This window comes from Chiloscyllium punctatum, chromosome 29, assembly GCF_047496795.1.
Source record: "Chiloscyllium punctatum isolate Juve2018m chromosome 29, sChiPun1.3, whole genome shotgun sequence".
Taxonomy (NCBI): Eukaryota; Metazoa; Chordata; class Chondrichthyes; order Orectolobiformes; family Hemiscylliidae; genus Chiloscyllium; species Chiloscyllium punctatum.
The window spans coordinates 72,562,076-72,586,498 of record NC_092767.1 but is presented as its reverse complement, the minus strand read 5'-3'; the positions used below and the strand labels follow the sequence as shown (position 1 = coordinate 72,586,498).

General features: G+C 50.8%; 1 protein-coding gene across 4 annotated transcripts in view; it reads left to right on the top strand.

Moving 5' to 3' along the window:
- LOC140454559 (MAP/microtubule affinity-regulating kinase 4-like) overlaps positions 1-24,091 on the top strand; it is a 118,398-nt gene extending 94,307 nt beyond the window's left edge. The window contains exons 15-19 of one of the 4 annotated variants that reach the window (XM_072549396.1): positions 10,975-11,078; positions 13,914-14,174; positions 18,729-18,811; positions 22,767-22,803; positions 23,655-24,091. In XM_072549396.1, the coding sequence (XP_072405497.1) occupies positions 10,975-11,078; positions 13,914-14,174; positions 18,729-18,811; positions 22,767-22,803; positions 23,655-23,988 (819 nt within the window). In that variant the 3' untranslated portion in view covers positions 23,989-24,091. Of the gene's footprint in view, positions 1-10,974; positions 11,079-13,913; positions 14,175-18,728; positions 18,812-22,758; positions 22,804-23,654 lie in introns of those variants that run through there. The other 3 variants (XM_072549394.1, XM_072549393.1, XM_072549395.1) reach the window with 3 other exon arrangements.
- The last annotated feature ends 332 nt before the right edge of the window (positions 24,092-24,423 follow it).

The following is a 24,423-nucleotide window of genomic DNA, read 5'->3' as shown; positions in this document are numbered from 1 at the left end:
TAGGGGTTGGGACATCATGCTGCTGTTGTACAGGACATTGGTGAGGCCTCTTCTGGAGTACTATCTGAAGTTCTGGTCACCCCGTTGACGTTATTAAACTGCAGAGGGTTCAGAAGAGATTTACCAGGACGTACCGGGAATGGGGGTGGGGGGGTGGGCGGGGTGGGGGTGGTGGATTAGAGTTATAGAGAAAGACTGGGACTTTTTTTTTCACTGGAGCGTAGGAGGTTGAGAGCTGACCTTATAGAGGCTTATAGAATCATGAGGGGTGTAGATAAGGCGGATGGTAGTTGTCTTTTCCGTAGGGTAGGGAATTTCAAGACAGCGGGGTACATTAGTAAGGTGAGAGGGGTGAGATTTAAAACAGACATGAGGGGCAAATTTTTTGTACAGAGGTTGGAATGAACTTCCAGTTCATGGGGATAGTTACAGCATAGAAAAGATGTTTGGATAAGGACATGGATAGGAAAGGTTTGGAGGGATATGGGCCAGGAGCAGGCAGGTGGGACTAGTTTAGTTTGGGATTATGGTCAGCACGGACTGGATGGGCCGAAGGGTCTGTTTCCTGTGCTGTAGGACTCTATGGAGAAAGGGTAATCAGGATGTAATTGAAATCTGGAGAGAGATGGGACCCTTTTTTAACTAGTGTAATTGCCTCTGTCTGGCCTAGCGGTGATCGTCCATCCCTAATCACCCAGAGGGCAGTTGAGAGCTGACCCTGTTGATGTGGGTCTGGAGTCACATGTAAAGCTGAACCGGATTAGGATCGTGGCTTCCTTCCTCCCGATGGATGGATTTGTCGTTGAAACCTGCGATTGATTCATTTCTCCCCCGGTGACGTCCGTGGTCTTTCACTCAAACACAAGTTGCCGCCCCCACACTCACTCGATTTAGCAGCACTGTTGAGTCATCTCATTATGATGCTGAACATGCAGATGGAACGATGGCCGCCCCCTCACAATCTCAGCCACTGACAAAAGATGCCGTTTCGCCAGGCGACGTCGGCTGGTCGTGCACTGAGGCCGCTCTCCTCCCAAGCCGATTGGGAGGGGAACAGGATTGAGATGTAGAAGGTCCTGAGGGACGTAGGTAGAAAGAAACCCCTCCCCTGGATGGAGGGATCGATGACCGGGGAGGGGGAGGCGTCGGATTTGAGGCATCGGGCAGGAGGTTTAGACGGGATGTGAGGAAAAATTATTAACAAGGAAAACCAAAGTTGCTGGAAAAGCTCAGCAGGTCTGGCAGCATCTGTGGAGAGAAATCAAGAGTCAGCGATTCGGGTCCAGTGACTCTTACTCAGAACCGGACCCAAACCCATTGACTCTGATTTCCCTCCACAGATGCTGTGCCAGGCCTGCTGAGCTTTGCCAGCGATTTCTGTTCCTGATTTTAAGCGTCCGCAGTCCTTTTGGTTTTCATTTGGGGAAATTTATTTTCGCCCAGAGGGTGTTGGAGGTGTGGGCCTCGTTACCTGTGAGGGTGGGGGAGGCAAAATCATGGGATCCCTGCAGTGTGGAAGCAGGCCATTCGGCCCATCTGAAGTCCACACCGACCCTCCGAAGAGCATCCCACCCTACCCCTGTAACCCTGCATTTCCCATGATCCCCTCATCACTCGGTCGATGTACTTGGATGAGCATTTAACCAGGGCTGTGGGCCAAGTGCTGGGGAATGGAGTTAGAGCGGCTAGGTGTATGTTTTTGACTCGATGGGCCGAACTGTAGATCTTTCTGAGATGAGGGAGAACCATTAATCCTGTCAAACGGGGAGTGAGCCTGTGGAATTCCCTACCACTGGAGGCTGAGTGTATTCAAGAATGACGTCAATATGTCCTCAAATGGTGAATGCACCCAGGGCTATGAGGAGAAGGTGGGGAATATGGTGTTGAGATGGAGGGTCAGCCATGGTCCTACCAAATGGCTCAAAGGGCCGAATGGCCTACTCCTGGTCGTTGTGTTTCCCACAGGCTTTTCCAATCCAGGTCTAGCCTGATTCAACGACCTCCCTCCACACCAACCTGCCCGGGCCTACCTGCCACCCCATGGGCAGTACCACCTGAGGGCAGGAGGAACCTCCAATAGGAAACTGTTCCCTCTCTTCACAGATGCCCCCTGCTGCTTATCCAGCAGTGTTTGATCTCCCACGGCTCCATTAGGCCACGAGCTCTTGTCATACAGTCATGCAGCATGGAAACAGACCCTTCGGTCCAACTCATCCGTGCCGACCAGATATCCCAATCTGTCCTAGTCCCACTTGCCAGCATCTGCCCCTCTAAACCCTCTCCTGCTCCTTCCTTCCAAAGTTAATCGCCTCAAACGTCTCAGCGTGAAACTTGAAAAACCGAAAGACCTGGAAGACCTCGGAAACAGCAGGAATTGCTGGAGAAACTCAGAGGGTCAGGCGGCATCTGAGGAGAGAAAGCAGAGTTAGCGTCTCAGTTCTGGGGAAGGGTCTCTCGACCTGAAATGTTAACTTTGCTTTCTCTCCACAGACGCTGCCAGGCCTGTTGAGCTTCTCCAGCATTTTCCCGTTTCTGTTTCTACATTACATTTGATCTCTCACTTGTTTGCAGATGACCCGAAGATTGGTAGAGTAGCAGAAAGCATAAGGGACTGTCAGAGAGTACAGGAGAATATAGATAGACTGGAGAGTTGGGCGGAATGGTGGCAGATGGTTTTCAATCTAGACAAATGTGAGGTGATGCATTTAGACAAGTCTAATTCTAGTGCGAATTATACAATGAACAGAAGAGCCTTGGGAAAAGTTGATGGGCAGAGAGATCTGGGAGTGCAGGTCCATTGTACCCTGAAGGGTGCTGCACAGGTGGATAGAGTGGTCAAGAAGGCACTATGATATATTGAGTATAAGAGCTGGCAAGTCATGTTAAAATTGTACAAGACACATTTAGAATACTGTGTACAGTTCTGGGCGCCACGTTACCAAAAGGATGTAGACGTTTTGGAGAGGGTGCAGAGAAGGTTTACGAGGATGTTGCCTGGTATAGAAGGTGCGAGCTGTGAAGAGAGGTTGAGTAGGTTAGGTTTGTTTTTATTTAAAAAAAAGGAGATTGAGGTTTACAAAATCATGAAGGGTATGGACAGGGTGGATAGAGACAAGCTTTTTCCCAGGGTGAAGGATTCAATAACGAGAGGTCATGCTTTCAAGGTGAGAGGTGGAAAGTTTAAGGGGGATACACACGGCAAGTACTTCACACAGAGGGTGGTGGGCGTTTGGAACGCGTTGCCAGCAGACGTGGTAGAGGCAGGCACGGTAGATTCATTTAAGATACATCTGGATAAATACATGAGTAGGTGGGAAGCAGAGGGATACAGATGCTTAGGAATTGACCAACAGGTTGAGACAGTACATTTGGATTGGCTCAGGATTGAAGGGCTGAAGGGCCTGTTCCTGGGCTGTACATTTTCTTTGTTCTTTGTTTGTCCATTCCACCTGGCTGTGACCTTTTGAAGATTTAAACAACACTCCTCACAATTCACAATGCTTTCGAATTTTATATTTTCTGCAAATTTTGTAATTGTGCCCTGTACTCCCCTGGTCGAAGTATTACATCTATAACAGACAAAAACAGATACACAACACTGGGACGGCACGGTGGCTCAGTGGTTAGCACTGCTGCCTCACAGCGCCAGGAACCCAAGTTCAATTCCAACCTCGGACGACTGTCTGTGTGGAGTTTGCACACGTGAGTTTTCTCCCGTGGTTCCCCCCAGAGATGTGCAAGTCAGGGTGGATTGGCCGTTGGGAAATACAGGGATACTCTTCGGAGGATTGGCTGTGTTCAAATTGCCCGTAGTGTGCAGGCCTGGTGCATTAGTCAGGGGTAAATGGAGGGTCGGTGTGGGCTTATTGGGCCAAAGGGCCTGTTTCCACACTGTAGGGATTCCATGATTATGACTGACCTCTGAATGAATCTCCCAAATTTCAAATCGAGTGGTGATCTCGCTTTTGTACACATCCTGTGCCGCTGAAGCCTTGTAATCCCCACTCTATCTGAACACCTAATGATCTGTATGTCCTTGTATGGTGTGATTTGCCTGTACTGCACACAAAACAAAACTTTTCACTGTACTCGGGTACAAGTGACGACCATAAATCAAATCAAGCTGCCCGTCATAAACGAGGGGAGACTGTGACATAGCGGTGATACCACTCTAGCAGTATTTCCAAAGCCCCAGACTAAATTTCTGGTGAGACGGGTTCGAATCCAACCAAGGCAGATGGTGAAACTTGAATTCAATTCAAAAATAAAATAAAATTTGGAAGTAAATCTGATTGTCATAAAAAGCCATCTGGGCTGTGAAGGGAAATCTCTGAATCCTGTGGCCATCTATCATTCCGAACGCAGTGTCAAAGCAGGAGAACCGACCGTTTGTAGATATTTTCCAATCAACTAGTTCAGACACACCCTCTGGGCCTCCTGGCTCAGAGATAGAGACATTACCCACCACACCAACAATGCCAGTTTGTATTTCAGCTCTGAATAGCCCATCCTCTCCCTAAAATAAAGGACTTACCATCTCCATAGAGTCATCCAGCACAGAAACAGACTCCACTGTGAAGGAGCTACAAGCCTGCACTCCAAGGATTCTTTGTTCAGCAACACTCTCCAGGACCTTACCATTGAATGGAAAGGTCCTGCTCTGATTTGCCTTTCCAAAGTGCAGCACCTCACATTTCACAGAGTCATTCAGCACGGAAACAGACCCTTCGGCCCAACCAGTCCATGCCGACTGGCACGGTGGCTCAGTGGTTAGCACTGCTGCCTCACAGCATCAGGGACCCGGGTTTGATTCCAGCCTCGGGCGACTGTCTGTGTGGAGTTTGCACATTCTCCCAGTGTCTTTATGGATTTGCTCCGGTTTCCTCCCACAATCCAAAGATGTGCAGGTGAATTGGCCATACTAAATTGCCCGTAGTGTTAGGTGCATTAGTCAGAGGGAAATGGGTCTGGGTGGGTTACTCTTCGGAGGGTCGGTGTGGACTGGTTGGGCCAAAGGGTCTGTTTCAACAGTAGGGAATCTAAAAATAATTACTAGATGAATCTAGGATATCTGGTCGACATGGACAAGTTGAACAAAGTGTCTGTTTCCATCTGACTCCCACCTGCCTGCTCCTGGCCCAAATCCCTCCAAACCTTTCCTCTTCATGTTCTTAACTAAGTGTCTTTTAAAAGTTGTAACTGTCCCCATATCCAGCACTTCCTCAGGAAGTTCATGTCACACACGAACCACCCTCTGGGTAAAACATTTGCCCCTCATGTCTTTCTTAAATCTCTCTCCTCTCGCCTTAAAAGTGTACCCTGTAATCTTGAAATTCCCTATTTTAGGGAAAAGACAACTCTTATCTATACCTCTCATTATTTTATAAATGTCACCTTTCAACCTCCTACGCTCCAGTGAAAAGAAGTCCCGGCCTATCCAACCTCTCTTTATAATTCAAACCCTCTGTTCCTGGCAACATCCTGGTAAATCTCTGCCGAACCCCCTCCAGCTCAATAATATCCTTCCTAATTAATGTCCCTTGTGCTTGCGAGATAAAAGTCACGTTTTTCTTCTGGGCTTAGTTGCATCACATTGTTGTGCACGCTATAATCCGAACATCATACCCAATGCTTGGGGACAGGGGACGAAACGTCTGCAACACAAATTCCCAGCTCGGCGAACAGAACCACAACAACGAGCACCCGAGCTACAAATCTTCTCACAAACTTTGATCGTACCCAAATATTTCCTTGAAATTCTACTCTGAAATCCTGTCCTGCTTTGTGCCACAACAAATGTGGTGCATTTGGAGGGAGAACTCTCTGGTGAAACTGTGTGGTAAAAATCCTCGGGTTCACTCATGTCGCTCGGGGAAGGAAATCTGCCGTCCTTACCCAGTCTGGCCTACACGCGACTCCAGACCCTCAGAGACTTTGTGATGGCCTTGCGAGACACTCGGTTGAGGGTCATGAGGTGGTGAGCAATAAATATAGGCCTAGCCAGCGATGCCATGAGCGAATTTTAAAATCTCTTTCTCTCTTTGCGTTCATCTCATGTTGTAGCGCACGGTCTCCATCTACCCATCTCCACCCACTTGTCGAGGATGTCCTTGGGATTGTTCCCCCATTGGTCGCCGCACCAGTATGGGTGGAGTTTTCATCGCTCTGGGTGACGGTCCCTGGCGTATAAAGCTTGCTGTCCTTTCCACCTTCCCGTCCCGTGTCACGGAATGTGCGCCAACCCTGTGAAGTGCCATGTCAACACTTCTGACTTGGAAGGGGGAGTAACGCTGCCCAGTTGGGTTGTGGTTCTGGCCTCCAGCCAACAGGGGGTGCAGTGATGCAGATTGTTCACCTCCAAGTGGCCACCACCTTTCACTGATGTAATTTTTGGGGGTGGTTAAATTTGTTTATTTGTCGAAAGCTTAAAACCTATTGTTTGGTTCTTGATTATTCCCTTCCCCGTTCCCCATTCCAAACCCCCCAACGACGGCCCTTTTGCACCCCCCCCCCCCCTCCGAACATCCCTGACCAATCAGTAACTGCTCTCAGCTTGTGACTGACTAAATTCCCAGAGGTTATTTTGCATCAGTATTTACTGTGGAAAAGGATATGGAAGATATAGACTGTAGGGAAACAGATGGTGACATCTTGCAAAATGTCCAGATTACAGAGGAGGAAGTGCTGGATATCTTGAAACGGCTAAAGGTGGATAAATCCCCAGGACCTGATCAGGTGTACCCGAGAACTCTGTGGGAAGCTAGAGAAGTGATTGCTGGGCCTCTTGCTGAGATATTTGTATTATCGATAGTCACAGGTGAGGTGCCAGAAGACTGGAAGTTGGCAAACGTGGTGCCACTGTTTAAGAAGGGTGGTAAGGACAAGCCAGGGAACTATAGACCAGTGAGTCTGACGTCAGTGGTGGGCAAGTTGTTGGAGGGAATCCTGAGGGACAGGATGTACATGTATTTGGAAAGGCAAGGACTGATTCGGGATAGTCAACATGGCTTTGTGCGTGGGAAATCATGTCTCACAAACTAGATTGAGTTTTTTGAAGAAGTAACATAGAGGATTGATGAGGGCAGAGCAGTAGATGTGATCTATATGGACTTCAGTAAGGCGTTCGACAAGGTTCCCCACGGGAGACTGATTAGCAAGGTTAGATCTCAGGAATACAGGGAGGACTAGCCTTTTGGATACAGAACTGGCTCAAAGGTAGAAGACAGAGGGTGGTGGTGGAGGGTTGTTTTTCAGACTGGAGGCCTGTGACCAGTGGAGTGCCACAAGGATCGGTGCTGGGTGCTCTACTTTTTGTCATTTACATAAATGATTTGGATGTGAGCATAAGAGGTACAATTAGTAAGTTTGCAGGTGACACCAAAATTGGAGGTGTAGTGGACAGCGAAGAGGGTTACCTCAGATTACAACAGGATCTGGACCAGATGGGCCAATGGGCTGAGAAGTGGCAGATGGAGTTTAATTCAGATAAATGCGAGGTGCTGCATTTTGGAAAAGCAAATCTTAGCAGGACTTATTCACTTAATGGTAAGGTCCTAAAGAGTGTTGCTGAACAAAGAGACCTTGGAGTGCAGGTTCATAGCTCCTTGAAAGTGGAATTGAAGGTAAATAGGATAGTGAAGAAGGCGTTTGGTATGCTTTCCTTTATTGGTCAGAGTATTGAGCACAGGAGTTGGGAGGTCATGTTGCGGCTGTACAGGACATTGGTTAGGCCACTGTTGGAATATTGCGTGCAATTCTGGTCTCCTCCCTATCGGAAAGATGTTGTGAAACTTGAAAGGGTTCAGAAACGATTTACAAGGTTGTTGCCAGGGTTGGAGGATCTGAGCTACAGGGAGAGGCTGAACAGGCTGTGTCTGTTTTCCCTGGAGCGTCGGAGGCTGAGGGGTGACCTTATAGAGGTTTACAAAATTATGAGGGGCATGGATAGGATAGATAGGCAAAGTCTTTTCCTTGGGGTCGGGGAGTCCAGAACTAGAGGCATAGGTTTAGGATGAGAGGGGAAAGATACAAAAGAGACCTACAGGGCAACTTTTTCATGCAGAGGGTGGTACGTGTATGGAATGAGCTCCCAGAGGATGTGGTGGAAGCTGGTACAATTGCAACATTTAAGAGGCATCTGGATGGGTATATGAATAGGAAGGGTTTGGGGGGATATGGGCCGGGTGCTGGCAGGTGGGACTAGATTGGGTTGGGATATTTGGTCGTCATGGACGAGTTGGACCGAAGGGTCTGTTTCCGTGCTGTACATCTCTATGGGCTGTATGATTCTATGATTCCATGTGACCTGTGCCCACCATCGTCAGCTGACATGGCCATCACCATGACTCACTGCCCTTCTACACCAATCAGAAAGGAAGAAAGGTTATGGCCTGAATTGCCAGTCAAGCAGCATCCCTCTGTTTTTAATGTTTTTTTTTAAATCTGGTGAAGGCAGAAGTCCAAATAAATACAATAATCTGACACAATTGAGAAAGTGCTAGAGAAACTCAGCAAGTCAGATATGGGACAGATGTCAGACGTCGTTTCTTACAGATTAGTAGGGGCATGGGATGCCTGCAACAGTAGTAGACTCGCCAACTTTAAGGGCATTTAAATGGTCATTGGATGGACAAAAGTGGAATAGTGTAGGATAGATGGGCTTCTGATTGGTTCCACAGTTCGGCACAACATTGAGGGCCGAAGGTCCTGTGCTGCGCTGGAATGTTCCATGTTCTCTGTCTGGCAGCATCAATGGAGACAAAAGCAGAGGCCAGTCTGACTCTTCCTCAAACTTTAGACCAAATCTTAATTTCCTTCGGTGTCCCCCTTGCGGTTTTTCTCCGGGGTTATTCCCGTTTTGGAGGAATGGCAAAATGGGCTATTATTTAAGTGGTGAACAATTGCAGTCTGCTGCTGTGCCGAGGGACCTGGGTGGTCCTTGGGCGTGTATCAGGTGCAGCAGGTAATTAGGAAGACAGATGGAATATTGTCCTTCATTGGTAGAGGGTTGGAGTGTAAAAAGCAGGGAGGTTAGGCTGCAGCTGTACAGGGAGAAAGTGAGGACTGCAGATGCTGGAGATCAGAGCTGAAAAATGTGTTGCTGGAAAAGCGCAGCAGGTCAGGCAGCATCCAAGGAGCAGGAGAGTCGACGTTTCGGGCATAAGCCCTTCTTCTGCAGCTGTACAAGGTGTTGGTGAGGCCACACCTGGAGAACTGTGTGTACTTTTGGCCTCCTTTCTTGGGAAAGGATGTACTGGCCCTGGAGGGGGTGCAGAGGTGGTTCACCAGGTTGGTTCCAGAGCTGAAGGGTTTTGGCTTATGAGGAGAGGCTGAGTAGGCTGGGATTGGAATTTAAAAGAATTAAGGGGGCTCTTCTAGAAACATAACAAATTCTGAAGGGAATAGGTGAGAGAAGCAGGGAGATCGTTTCCATACATGGGTGAAACGAGAACTAGGGGCATAGTCTCAAACTAAGGGGGGAGTGGGTTTCGGACTGAGCTGAGGAGGAACTTCTTCCCCCAGAGGGTTGGGAATCTGTGGAATTCCCCGCCCAGTGAAGCAGCTGAGGATTCCTTGTTGAATCTTTAAAGATTTTTGAACAGCAAAGGGATTAAGGGTTACAGTGAGCGGGCGGGTAATTGGAACTGAGCCCACAATGAAGATCAGCCATGATCTTACTGAATGCCGGAACAGGCCCGAGGGGCCAAATGGCCTCCTCCTGCTCCTGTTCTTTACACGCGGGAGCGCGCTCGACTTTGAGAGTCTGTTCCTGTGGTCTCCAGGCTGTTCCTGGAGAGTTGGCACACCCCCCCCCCTCCCCACTTCCTGTCAGAGTCTGGGTCTGCCAGCACTGCACCTCCCAAAACTGAGGGCACCAGCTGAGAGGCATCTTATCTCTGGACGCATCACCTCCGAACACCTACCAGTCGATCAGCCCTTGAGATGTTTGGAACATTGTGTCACCAGTATCTGAGTGCTTGAGGCAGAAGGCAAAGGGGAAGAGAAACACAATGTTTATTTCCTGGCCAGACTCTTCATCTCTTGTGGTTTGCTCGTTCCTGGAGATTATTCTGCTCGTTAATAGAGACTGGGATTCCCATCGAACCCTTCGTTTTCTCTTTTCACTCATTAATGTCAGCGTCGAACCGGTGATTAAAACCCAAACATGACACACGGTTCACAAGACCGAAGGCTAATGTCAGAAATGTCGAATCCCCTGCTCCTCGGATTGCTGCCTGACCTGCTGTGCTTTTCTAGCACCACACTCTCGACTCAGTGTAACTGCAGGAAGATATCCCTGTCTCTTGAAGTGAAGGCCAGTCTACTATTGGCCTTTCTCCTCCTCACTTACTGCACCTGCCTGTCTACTTCCATTGAGTGGTGTACATCCTAACCTCCCAATGAATCATGCACCAGAACAGAAATTGCTGGAAAAACTCAGTGTCTCCTGGGGAGAGAGCGCGAGTGTTCATTTTAAGGCTCTGCTTCGGAACTTTGCAAAACATAACCATCTCAATAATCCCCTTCCTTTCTGCTTTTCATACCAAAAAGGTATAACTTCACGTTGGATTCCATCTGCTGTGTATTTGGGGGGCATGGTGGCTTGGTGGTTAACACCGCTGCCTCCCAGTACCAGAGATCCAGGTTCAAGCCCACCCTCGGGCAACTGTCTGTGTGGAGTTTATACATTCTCCCCCTGTCTACGTGGGTTTCCTCCGGATGCTCCGGTTTCCTCCCACAATCCAAAGATGTGCAGGTTAGGTTGGATTGGCCATGCTGAATTGCCCGTAGTGTTCAAGGATGTATAGGTTAGGTGCATTAGTCAGGGGTAAAAGTAGTAGGGTTTGGGAATGGATCTGGGTGGGGTACTCTTTGGAGGGTCGGTGTGGACTTGTTGGGCCGAATGGCCTGTTTTAACACTGTAGGGATTCTATGATTCTAGATTGAAGTAACCTCCTCTGTTTCGTTCTGCAGAACAATATCCCAGCCAGTGCCATGAGCAGGAGGAACACATACGTCTGCACTGACCGGACTCCCAACGACAGGCAGTCCCTCCTTCAGAATGGGAAAGAGAACAGGTAATCACAGCTCAACTCTCCCTTTTCTTGGGTCAATCGCCCGGGGCTCTGGCTTAACGGGAAATGTCTGTAACATTGTCATTGGTGCAGGACAACCAACACATGGGATACCAAATGTAATTGACCCTTCAGCCCTGTGACTGTGGAATTCAGCAGCTTCACGCTTTCTGGATAATCCCTGACCCTGTGTGGTAACACAGCGAGTGACCCTTACCCTGCTGAATAAACCCTGACTCTGTACGGTTACACAGGGAGTGACCCTTACCCTGCTGAATAAACACTGACTCTGTACGGTTACACAGGGAGTGACCCTTACCCTGCTGAATAAACACTGACTCTGTACGGGTACACAATGAGTGACTCTTACCCTACTGAATAAACCCTGACTCTGTACGGTTACACAGGGAGTGACCCTTACCCTGCTGAATAAACACTGACTCTGTACGGTTACACAGGGAGTGACCCTTACCCTGCTGAATAAACACTGACTCTGTACGGGTACACAATGAGTGACTCTTACCCTACTGAATAAACCCTGACTCTGTACGGTTACACAGTGAGTGACCCTTACCCTGCTGAATAAACACTGACTCTGTACGGTTACACAGGGAGTGACCCTTACCTTGCTGAATAAACACTGACTCTGTACGGTTACACAGTGAGTGACCCTTACCCTGCTGAATAAACACTGACTCTGTACAGTTACACAGTGAGTGACCCTTACCCTGCTGAATAAACACTGACTCTGTACGGTTACACAGTGAGTGACCCTTACCCTGCTGAATAAACCCTGACCCTGTACAATTACACAGGGAGTGACCCTTACCCTACTGAATAAACCCTGACCCTGTACGGTTACACAGTGAGTGACGCTTACCCTGCTGAATAAACCCTGACCCTGTACAATTACACAGGGAGTGACCCTTACCCTGCTGAATAAACACTGACCCTGTACAATTACACAGTGAGTGACCCTTACCCTGCTGATCAGGGCGAAAGGAATTTGATTCAAAATAGTTGCAACCTTTCCCGGCCAAGGTCATTAATCCAGTGATAAATGTGAGACTGAGACAGCTTCTCTCAGATTCCAGGTTCAAATCCTTGTGAAATTGTCAAATTGTGAAATTGAAAAGGACAACCGAAAGCTGTCCATTATCTGCAGGTTCACCACCTCTTGAGTGTAGAAATTATTCCTCATCCCAGTCCTGAATTGGTCCACACCGTATCCTAGGACTTTATCTCATGATCCTGGCCTCCCCACCCGTGGGGAAATCTCCTCCTTGTATCTGGTCTGTCCAGCCCTGTTAGAATTTCATCCAATTGAATCAGGTCCCATATTATCCTGCTAGACACCAGTGACTGAAAGCCCAATCTCTCTTAATAGCCCTGTCCCTGGTATGAATGGTGTATCTGCCCAATGAACCACTGCACTCCCTCTGTGGCGGGGAAGGGCTGTCTGAAGTAACTGTCCACAAGGCGTGGTCTCACTCAGGCCCTGTATAACTGCATGACGTACAATTCCCGACAAAGGGCTTATGCCCGAAATGTTGACTCTCCTGCTCCTCGGATGCTGCCTGATCTGCTGTGCTTCTCCAGCACCACACACCCCTCTCTGTATAACTGCAGGAAGATATCCCTTCCTCTGAATTCGATGTCTCTTGCAGTGAAGGCCAGTCTACTATTGGCCTTTCTCCTCCTCACTTACTGCACCTGCCTGTCTACTTCCATTGAGTGGTGTACATCCAAACTTCCCAATGAATCATGCACCAGAACAGAAATTGCTGGAAAAACTCAGCATCTGTGGGGAGAGATATAGAGTGTTCATATTTCGGGCTCTGCTTCAGAACTTTGCAAAACATCACCATCTCAATAATCTCTTCCTTTCTGCTTTTCATACTGAAAATATGTAACTTCACATTGGACTCTTATCTGCCATGTGTTTGGGGGGGGGGGCACAGTGGTTAACACTACTGCCTCACAGTGCCAGGGACCTGGGTTCAAGTCCAGCCTCGGGTGACTGTGTGGAGTTTGCACATTCTCCCAGTGTCTGCGTGGGTTTCCTCAAGATGCTCAGGTTTCCCCTCTCACTCCAAAGATGTGCAGCTTAGGGTGGATTGGCCATGTTAAATTGCCCCATAGTGCCCAGGGATGTGCAGGTTAGGATGGATAGACCGTGCTAAATTGCCCCATAGTGCCCAGGGATGTGCAGGTTAGGATGGATAGACCGTGCTAAACTGTCCCATAGTGCCCAGGGGTGTGCAGGTTAGGGTGGATTGGCTGTGCTAAACTGTCCCATAGTGCCCAGGGATGTGCAGGTTAGGGTGGATTGGCCATGCTAAATTGCCCCATAGTGCCCAGGGATGTGCAGGTTAGGTGTATTAGTCTGGGGTAAGTGTAGAGTAATAGGGCAGGGGAACGTGTCTGGCTGGGTTACTCTTCAGAGGGTTGGTAAGGACTTGTTGGGCCAAAGGGTCTGTTTCCGCACGGTGGGGAATCTATGAAAAGATCCCCATTTGAGCTGAGCTGTTGGTGTCCCCTTGTCCCAGAGTCTCCTTATGGTGCCACATTTCTCAGCTGCTCTTTGGATGCACCTGGGGACGTCCCAGGCGTTCTGTGAATGCAAGTTCTTGTTGCCCCACGGCAGCGCGCTTGTAACCGTCACCTCCTCGGGGCGAGGGTCAGAGGTCACAGGGTCACCAGCGGAGCCCGGGTTCCTGACTTGCGAGCGCCATTCTCTCCCCCTTCGACGTTGCTCTCTCTCTGTTGATTTTGTGTGTGTGTGTGTGTGTGTGTTTGTAACTTTCGGCTATGTTCTCCCCCCCCCCCCCCTCACAGCTCGGCGATGACCCGCACCACTCCGGCCTCGCCCTCCACCCACAGTATCGCGGCCTCCACCGACCGCACACGGTTCCCGAGGGGCACCTCCAGCCGGAGCACTTTCCACGGGGGGCAGTTGAGGGACCGACGGGGGGCGGCTCAGAACAGCAGCTCACCCACCTCGCCCACCCTCTCACCCGACGCCACGCCTTTGCCCCAGACCCGGAGCCGGGCCTCCTCAAACCTTTTCTCCAAACTCACCTCAAAGTTGACCAGAAGGTAAGAGGGGAAAGGGACTGGGGAGGGGCTGGGGGGAGTGGGGTGAGGTCATGGTAGCAATGCCCAGGGAATGGCTTTGGGGGTTGGGTTGGTGGTTGGGGTGGGGGGGAGTGTGGGGTATGAGAGTGGGGGTGAGTGGTTGGAAGGGGTTGAGGTGCCTTTTCTCTCTCTCTGTCTCTCTTTCTCTGCCTTCCCTGCTCCCCCCCATTCCCCTCCAAGTGACGACTCCACCCCAGCTACCAGCCAGTCTTGCCATCCATCAACAATATGGCGACTGCGGTTACCTTTCACTTCAATCGTGGGATCAGGTCGGGACAGCGTATTTTGCCCCAGAGGGCAGCTTAAGAGTCGACCCCATCGCTAGGGGGTCTAGAGTCATGTGTAGGACAGACCGGGTAAGGACGGCAGTCGAGAGAGTGTGGTGCTGGAAAAGCACAGCAGGTCAGGCACCTTCCGAGGAGCAGGAGAATTGACGTTTCAGGCAAAAGCCCTTCATCAGGAATGAAACGTCGATTCTCCTGCACCTCGGATGCTGCCTGACCTGCTGTGCTTTTCCAGCAACACATTCTAGACTCTAATCTCCAGCATCTGCAGGCCTGGGTAAGGAAGACAGATGCCACCCCTCCAATAAAGGGTATGAGGGAACTCGACCTACAACAGAATCTTTTTGACACACACCCCCTCCCCCAAAGACTGGAGCGCGCCGGCACCTCCGAGAATGTTATTTTTGATTTTAGTAAATTCCCGTTTCGCCTTCTGCAAGTTCCATTTTGTCGTTGGTTTGTAGTTTAGTTGTTAATGTCCGTTTCTGTTCAGAAGGGTATCGTCCAGTGTGGCTTTAACCAAAGACATGGAAACGAGTGACTTTAGTAAAATTAAAATTAATTTGTCTGAATCTCATTGTCTGCAGATAGGAGGCCCACAGCCATGGTATCTCCCCTCTGTGGATTGCAATTGGCCGAAGCCTGCTCTGCCCCGCCCCTAATTGCCCTTGTTCGTCAGGTGGCTTGCTCGTCAGGTTTCAGAGGACACGTTGGTCTGGAGTCACGTATAGATCCGACCTGAGTGAGGCTTCCTTTGTTAAGAGCTGTTAATGAACCAGATTAGTGAATTCATGACCATTGTCCTCACCATTGCAGGAACAGAAGCAGGCCATTCAGCCCCCTCCAGCCTGTTCTGTGACCTAACACAACAGACCTGCCTTTGGCCCGTATCCCTTTACTTCACAACAAAAATATTTCTCTCAGATTTTAAATTTAACAACTGATCCAGCACCCACTGCTGTTTGTGGAAGGGAGTTCCAACCTTCTCCCACCCTTTGTGTACCAAAGTGCTTCCTAACGTCTCTCCTGAACGGTCTGGCCCTCGTTCTCAGACTATCCCCCTCGTTCTAGACTCCCCAACCAGTGGAAATAGTTTATCTTTATCTACCTTGTCTTTTCCTGCTGATCGTGTCTTAGAGATGTACAGCACAGAAACAGACCCTACGGCCTAACTCATCCATACTGACCAGATATCCTAAATTAATCTAATCCCATTTGCCCATATCCCTCCAAACCCTTCCTATTCATATACCCATCCAGATGCCTTTTAAATGTTGTAATTGTACCAGCCTCCACCACTTCCTCTGGCAACTCATTCCATACACGCACCACCCTTGCTGAAAAAGTTGCCCCTTCGGTCTCTTTATTTTTTCCCCTCTCACCCTAAACCTCTAGTTCTGGACTCCCCCACCCCAGGGAAAAGACTTTGTCTATTTATCCTATCCATGCCCCTCATGATTTTATAAACCTGTATAAAGTCACCCCTCAGCCTCCGACACTCCAGAGAAAACAGCCCCAGCCTGTTCAAGTTCTCTCTATAAATATCTTAAAGACTTTGATTAGATCATCCCTTAACCTTTGAAAATTCTAGACGAAACAGGCCTCATTAGTATAATCTCATAATTTAAGATTTGGAGATGCCGGTGTTGGACTGGGGTGTACAAAGTTAAAAATCACACAACACCAGGTTAGAGTCCAACAGGTTTAATTGGAAGCACTAGCTTTCGGAGCGACGCTCCTTCATCAGGTGATAGTGGAGGGCTCAGTCCTAACACACAGAATTTATAGCACTACCACGTGATAAAGGCTAGTGCTTTCAATTAAATCTGTTGGACTATAACCTGGTGTTGTGTGATTTTTAACCTCATAATTTAACCTCTCGAGGTCCGGATATTATTCTTGTAACCCGTCACTGAGACTAGCTTCCAAATCCAGATTTGTGAATTTATTTTTTAAGTTCTGTCAGTCTGCTTTGAATCCATAACCGCCCTCAAGGATCACCCTGGGGCCTCTGGATTACGAGACCACTACACGATCATTTCCCCCAAAAACCTACAGTGGACCTTTCCCTTAGAAACTCCACAGAAGCTGGTAGCCCCCCCACCCTTGATTTACCTGTGGAGAGTCCCTGATGCTGATAGGGACATGTCCCAGAGTGAGCAGAAACCCTACTATTCCTGTTTGAGGGCGAAGATCAAAGTGAGGTATTCCAGATGATAAAAGGTGTGGATAAATAGGCATGCCTCCTCTCATGGAGCATTCTCGGACCAGAGGGCATAGTCTTCGGATGAGGGGTACTTCTCCCAAAGGGTTGTGAATCTGTGGAACTGGCTCCCCCAAAGTGAGGTGGATGCTGGGACAGCGAGTCATTTTAAGGAGGAGTTAGACAGAGTTTTAATTGGTAATGGGTTGAGGGGCTATGGAGAGAAGGCAGGAAAATGGGGCTAAGGAGCACGTCAGCCATGGCGGAGCAGACTCGACGGGCCGAATGGTCAAGTTCCGCTCCTGTTTCTTATGAGCTTATGTTTGTGTCTGTCAGCCTGGGCCCCCTGATTGGGCCAGCTTCCATCGGGGAGCTCCAATGCTGAGAGGTCCACCTGGCTGATCCCACTCCAGCCGCTACCGACTGAGGCCGCAGGGCCAGGGTAGGCTCGGGTTCCTTCGAGGAAGGAGTGCGCATCGCAGGGGGGTCCTCCCGCGTGTGAGGCCCGGGGTCGGGAAAGCTGAGTCAGTTTGCGATCCGCCTCGATCACGCAACATTCGTGTCTGCGAGTGAAACTGGTCGGAGGGAGGGGGGGGAGGGGGCTTGCGACATTGAGTGAGGGCCCCCTAACTTGGAATGAGAACAATGTTGTGTCGCTGTTCAAACAGAGTCAGGAGGCACTCCAACGTGAGGAGAAAGGGGAGCCAGGGAAGGCCTGACGCCTCAAAATGGCCTCCCAGTGCACTTCAGTGTGTCGCTCTTGTGTCACAGTGGTAGTGCCCCTACCTCTGAGTTATGAGGAGAGGTCGGTCGAGACAGAATTTTATTTCTTGGAACGTTGGAGAATAGGGGGCTGACACGGTGGCTCAGTGGTTAGCTCTGCTGCTTCACAGCGCCAGAGACCTGGGTTCAATTCCACCCTCGGGTGACTGTCTGTGTGGAGTTTGCATGTTCTCCCCGTGTCTGTGTGGGTTTCCTCCAGGGGCTCCGGTTTCTTCCCACAGTCCAAAGATGTGCAGGTTAGGGTGGATTGACCATGCTAAATTGTCCCATAGTGTACAGGGATGTGCAGGTTATGTGCATTAGTCAGAGAGAAATACAGAGTCATAGGGTAGGGGAATAGGTCTGGGTGGGTTACTCTTTGGAGGGTTGGTGTGGACTTGTTGAGACGAAGGGTCTGTTTCCACACTGTAGGGATTCTATGATTCCTATTGAGGTGTATAAAATCATAGATACGATGAATAGAGATAATCCTTTTTTCCCCAGGGATGTGGAATTGAAAACTAGAGGACATAGGTTTAAAGTGAGGGGCAGGGGGGAGACTTTAAAAAGGACCTGAGGAGCAACTTTTTCACACAGAGGGTGGTACGTCTATGGAATGAGCTGCCAGAGGAAGTGATGGAGGCTGGTACAATTACAGCATTTAAAAGGCATCTGGATGGGTATATGAATAGGAAGGGATATGGACCAAAAGCAGGCAATTGGAACCAGCTGAGTGGGCACCAGGGTCGACATGGACCAGTGAGGGCCGAAGGGCCTGTTTCCGCCCCACATTACTCTGTGACTGAGCCAAGAGACGCAAGACTTACTCGGGGATGTGTTTAATGAACAGAGAGTTATCTAAGCTTGCCCAAGGTGTTCAGGGATGTGTCGGTTAGGTGCATTAGTGAGGGGTAAATGTAGAGCAATAGGGGAATGGGTCTGGAGGGACTTGTTGGGGCGAATGGCCAGTTTGACACTGTAGGGATTCTAAGTATTCCAAGCTTCTGTTTGCGAGAGAGAGAGAGAGAGAGAGAAACACCTAAGAGGCTGGTAAAGGGGGTATTGTAAGTATTTCTGTGACCATTTACCACACAGTTTCATGTTCTCTGGAGAGGGCAGTATCTAAGGCACCAGTGAGGAAGTCAATATTTCTTTGAGGGGAGTGGTGGGGGTGGGGTATAGGGGGGTGACGAGACAAAACTTCTCGCTCTTGTTTGCTTCTGCTTCCTGCTGTCTAACTCTTGCCTCTTGTCTTTCCTTCTGTAGGGTCACTATTGACCCATCTAAACGGCAGGGTGCCAACAAAAGTGTACCAGGCAATCTCCTCCCCCAGGGACCCAAGACTGTTAGTAAGTCTTCCTCCATCACCCTCTCGTCCAGCGGCCAATCCAGGAGGAGGTGACGGGACACGTAGCCGAGCGGTCACCAGGGCAACATTTGGAGCTTGGAGGGGGTGGGGTGAGGGGGTGGGGACAGAGAATGGGGACATGGTGTAGAGAGGACGGGGAGCCTGGTTGGGGGAGGGGGTGAGAGGCAGGAAGCCACCGGGACTGTGGGCAAAGGGGTGTGAGATGGGTGGGGGTCACCCCCGGGTCCCAGCAGTTAAGGAAAGCCACCTTGTGCCAGGGAGGTTAGTCCGAAACGGTCCATGCCGTAGGGTTAGGGGGTCACCTCTCGGTTATCTCAAAGTTGTCCGATTGGATGGGTTTTTTTTTGCGGGGTGGGGTGGGGCGGAGCTGTCTACAACTGAACCCTGTCACTCCATTGGCTAGAGACACAGGCACCTCACTTTGAGAGGAAGGGGGGTCAGAGGCGGTCTCCAGAGAGGGAGATATGTCTAAGTGTGGGCAGGGTTGAGGGTCATAGGGCAGAAGCTTGACCTTTGCACCTGCTCCCCAAACCAGGTGAGGCCCAGTGCCCAGACTCTGCGCTGTAAATGGGGAAAGCCTCTCTCTTCTCCCTCCTGGTGCCTACGAAGGCAGCAGCCTGAGACACTCAGAACCCTGAGTGCCCTGAAGGGAGTGGACATGGAGAAGATGTTTGCCCTCATAGGGGAGACTAGGACCTGAGGGCACAGCCTCAACGTCCAGGGATGACCCTTTAGAACTGAGATGATGAGGAATTTGTTCAGCCGGAGGGTGGGGAATCGGTGTGACTCATTGCAGAGAGCATTGGAGGGCAAGCTATTGAGTGTCTTTAAGACAGAGATGGATAGGTTCTTGATTGGTCAGCAGGAGATGGGGACAAGGCGGGAGAACGGGGTTGAGAAACACATTAGCCATGATCTAGTGACAGAGCGGACTGGATGGGCCGAATGGCCTCAGTCTGTTCCTATATCACGTGGTCTTAAACCCCTCCCAGACTGGCCCAGAGATTTATGGGTCACAGATTTTCACCTCCATGTCCTGGGCCCAGTGGGTATCTGGGAAAATAATCTCTAACTCGCAGAGACTCCCTGGGCAATCCCTGGAGTAGGGTGGGGGGAGGGTGGTTACCAACCACTACTGAGGAATGGGAGGGGTGGGATGGGGCCTGGGACTGGGTGGTTCCCTTGTTTCTGATTCTGGGGGTGTCTCAGGCCGGTGGGGTGGGGGGGGGGGGAGGAGAGGGCAGCCTCTCCTGAGTCCCCTCCTCCCACCTTCTGGACGCCGCTGTTTTTCCTTCTCTTCCCTCTTTTTCTGTCCTCCTTGCATCTCGGTCTGACCAGCTCCCTCTGCTCCTGAGCAAGCTAATGTTTCACACTGTGGAGTCAACCCAAGTGGCACTGACGTTCACTGGGGCAACGTGGGCGTCGCTGGCTGGACATGGCATTTACTCACCCCGTCCCTAATTGACCCCTTGAGAAGGTGGGGGTGAGCTGCCTTCTTGAACCGCTGCAGTCCATGTGCTGTGGGTTGACCCACAATGTCCCTCGGAGGGAATTCCGGGATTTTGACCCAGCGACACTGAAGGAATGGAGATATATTTCCAAGTCAGGATGGTGAGTGGAGGGGAACTTGCAGGAGGTGGTGTTCCCATGTATCTGCTGCCCTTGTCCTTCCAGATGGAAATGGTCGTGGGTTTGGAAGGTGCTGTCTGAGAATCTTTGGTGAACATCTGCTGTGCATCTTGTAGATGGTACACAGTGTTGCTACTGAGCGTCGGCGGGGGAGGGAGTGGGTGTTTGTGGATGTGGGGCCAATCAAGCGGGGGCTTCTTTATCCTGGATGGTGATGAGCTCCTTGAGTGTTGTTGGAGCTGCCCCCATCCAGGGGCAAGTGGGGAGTATTCCCTCACACTCCTGACTTATAGATGGTGGAGAGGCTTTGGGGCGTCAGGGGGTGAGTTACTCGCTGCAGTATTCCGAGCCTGTGAACTGCAGAGGTTTCACATTTGTGTAGCACCTTTCAAAACCTCCCTAAGGGCCAGTGAATTACTCCTTTTGAAGTGTGGTCAATGCTGGTGGATAGGAATCAGGATTGACCAGTCCATGTGTAGGAAGCTCCAACAGACAGTCATCAGGTAGTGACCTGACCATTGGGTGTTAGTTGTGAGACATGGTTGTTTCCATCAATGTGTACCGCGTGAGAAGTTGGTGCCGATTGGTCAAAGAGTCCACCTGCCAAGCAAACAGCACCTACTTCTCTCGCGGCATACATTGATGTTCCCTTTGAGCTTTGGCACTCTTGCAATGCGGTCCTGATGCAGGCAATACAGGAAGCTCAAGACTGAGCAAAACCACAGAGGCTCCAAATCTGAATTCTGAACGGAAGGTTCTGGAAGCAGTCCACAGGCCGGGCAGCATCTGTGGAGAGCGAAGCGGGCCTCGCATGTTTCAGTTTGGAACTTCCACCTCTGCCACCCCATTCAGGCTGGCGTGCTCAGGCAGTGGTGGCAGGGTGGCATCCCAAGCATGGGTTGGGGGATAGGCAACGGCCTAGAGACTGTCCACTGAACCCCTAAGCGCCTCACTCCCATCCACCCAACCTGTTGAGGATTTTTTGTCATGCACTCCATCAGGACACATGCAAGAATATCAAATCTGAAAGGGAGCAACAATTTATAGTACACAAACACTGGGATCTTGCTGTGCAGCAGTTTGTGCGCCCCCCCCAATATTACAATTTCACTGGACCTCATTTCACCTGGTCAAGGTGTAGACTTCCTGTATTGCCCACATCAGGACAGAAATGCAAGAATGCCAAAGCTTAAAGGGAACATCAGTTTGTACCACATGGGAACTGGGTGCTGATTGGTTACAAGTGGACTCTTTTACCAATCAGCACCCACCCCTCTCACGGTATAAATTGGTGCTCCCTTTTAGCTTTGGCATTCTTGCAATGCTGTCCTGATGCAGGCAATATAGGAAGCTCCAACAGTCTACACTTTGACCTCACAGCGATGCTGAAGGAACCAGAAAAGTTGTAATATCAGGAAAGGGGGAGGGGCAGCCACTTGGTGCACAGAAAGATCCCGCAAAATGCATTCTGTTGCTCGTACCCAAAATACTGAGCAGCTCCTGCTGGAAGATCTCCTCCGTTGCTGTTTTGGAGTCTCGGCAGCAGCATCTTTTGTATCCGTTCGAGAGGGCATGGGGCGGGGGTGCCATCATTGAAGGGCTCCTCTGAAAGATGCCACCTACAACAGGGCAGGGCTGCCTTGGTGCCATGTTGGCCTGGATGGCTGTGAAGTCAAGGTGGGCACTGTCTGAGCATCCCATATCAGGACAGCATTGCAAGAATGCCAAAGCTGAAAGGGAGCAACAATTTAATAATGTGCAAACACTGGGTGCTGATTGGTTGGCAGGTGGAGTCTGGTTACAAGCGGACTCTTCTCCCAATCAGCACCCACTTCTCACACGATATAAATTATTGTTCCCTTTTGAGATTGGGCACTCTTGCAATGCTGTCCTGATGATTGCTTATTCTCTGGATTGAGCCCATGGCCATCTGACTCAACGGCTCTCGTTGGTGACCAGTTTGGCCACCATTTCTGCCTGGCAGGGTTGGCTGAAACGAATGGCACAATGACGAGGGAGATAGGGTTGACAGGCGAGGGTGGGGAGGAATGGGAGGGACACCTGACACTGTGTGCAAAGATGGGGTGTGGGAGGAGCATCAGTCCCAGCATGGATAGGTCGGGCTGAACGGCAGTTTCGGTGCTGCAGACGCTCAGTGAGGCCCCCCGCATGTAGTTGGTCCATCCATCCCAACGACCAGCCATTTCTTCTCCCCCCCCCACCCCCACCCCAACCATCCCCCCCCACCCTGCTGGTTACCGTGGTACTAATTTCCAATTGTCTCTTTTTCTCGTTGAGGGTCGCAGACGAACCTGAGAGAAACTGGAGATCTGAGGTCACAAGGTGAGGAGTGGGCGGTCACGTTAACCATGGGCGATTACTCGGGGCATGTATCAATGGTGACCACTGCGGAGTGGGGTGGAGGAGGGAGAGGGTTACCGCAAGGCCAGAGGGAGAAGCAATGGTCACTTCACATCTCTCACCGAGTGCTGCTTGGTGGGACAGTGTAGAGGGAGCTTTACTCTGTATCTAACCACGTGCTGTCCCTGTCCTGGGAGTGTTTGATGGGGACAGTGTAGAGGGAGCTTTACTCTGTATCTAACCCCGTGCTATCCCTGTCCTGGGAGTGTTTGATGGGGACAGTGTAGAGGGAGCTTTACTCTGTATCTAACCGCGTGCTGTCCCTGTCCTGGGAGTGTTTGATGGAGGGACAGTGTAGAGGGAGGCTTACTCTGTTGAGGGAGCCTTACCCTTTATTCAAAAGGGTTGAGGGAGCCTTACCTTCAGTTCAGAAGAGTCAGACGGGCCCTCTCTGTGTAAGCTGAGCTCTGGCCCAGGTGAGCGTACAATTCTGCTGAAGACAGTGTGACACGCAGCATCACTGTGGCTGGTTCCCAGGTCGGGGCGAATGGGTGAGTGGGTGGAGACAGTGGGTCAGACCACTGTCTCTCGGAGGGAGCTGTTGGCTGTATCCGGGCGGAGGTGCCCGTACACTCAGGGGAGGGGGTTGTTGTGGTGGGGGGGGGGGGGGGGGGTGGGGGTGGGGAGCGTAAAAGCCAGGCCTCCTCTCACAGCAGAGGGATGCAGTGGTGGGCATCGTGACCCAGGTGCTGACTGGCTGGAGGGCGTGGTGACCCCTAGGATCGAACTGATTGGCGCCTGTGTTTTCGTTTTTGTCCCTCCCTCTCGCTCAGTTGCAATGTATCTTGGAATCAGAAAGAAACCAAGCCCAGGTCGATCAGACTTACCTGGAATATAAAAATCACCAGTTCGCAGGACCCACGGGAGATGATTAACCTGATCTGTAAGGTCCTGGCTAAGAATGGCTGTGTGTACCAGCAACACGAACCTTTCCTCTTAGCGTGCTCACACGGCCGAGAGGCCAGCGAACACTTTGTCCAGTGGGAGATCGAGGTGTGTCGGCTGCCGAGTCTCTCCGTAAATGGCGTGCGCTTCAAGAGGACGTCGGGAACTTTCTTATCCTTTCGGAATATTGTGACCAAAATCACCAGTGAATTAAAGCTCTAGGACCCCAGAGACGGGGCGACCATTCCCCCCCCCCCCCCCCAAAAAGAACTCACCGGCGAGGGGGGAGATTCCAGGTTCCGTCTCCGTCTGTAACGTTTCCCCCCCACCCCAGCCCACCAACTTCTTACCCCAGAGCTCCCACCCCCCCCCCCCCCCCGGCATCAAGCGGTAAACGGAGCGTTCCTTTCTCCGTGTCTCAGCCTCCCGGATTCCGTGACAGGATCATAGGTGAGGCACCCCCCCCCCCCCCCCCCCCCACCCCAGAACCATCGATCTTTTCCGGCTGTCACTGGCTTCCATTTCTGATCTCCCCCGCTCCCACCTAACCCACCACCGTCAGGGGCAGGATGTCTGACCCTTTCTCCCCCCCCCCCCCCCCCCTCATTCCCCACCGTCAGGGGCAGGACGGCTGACCATCCCCCCCCCCGCCCCCTC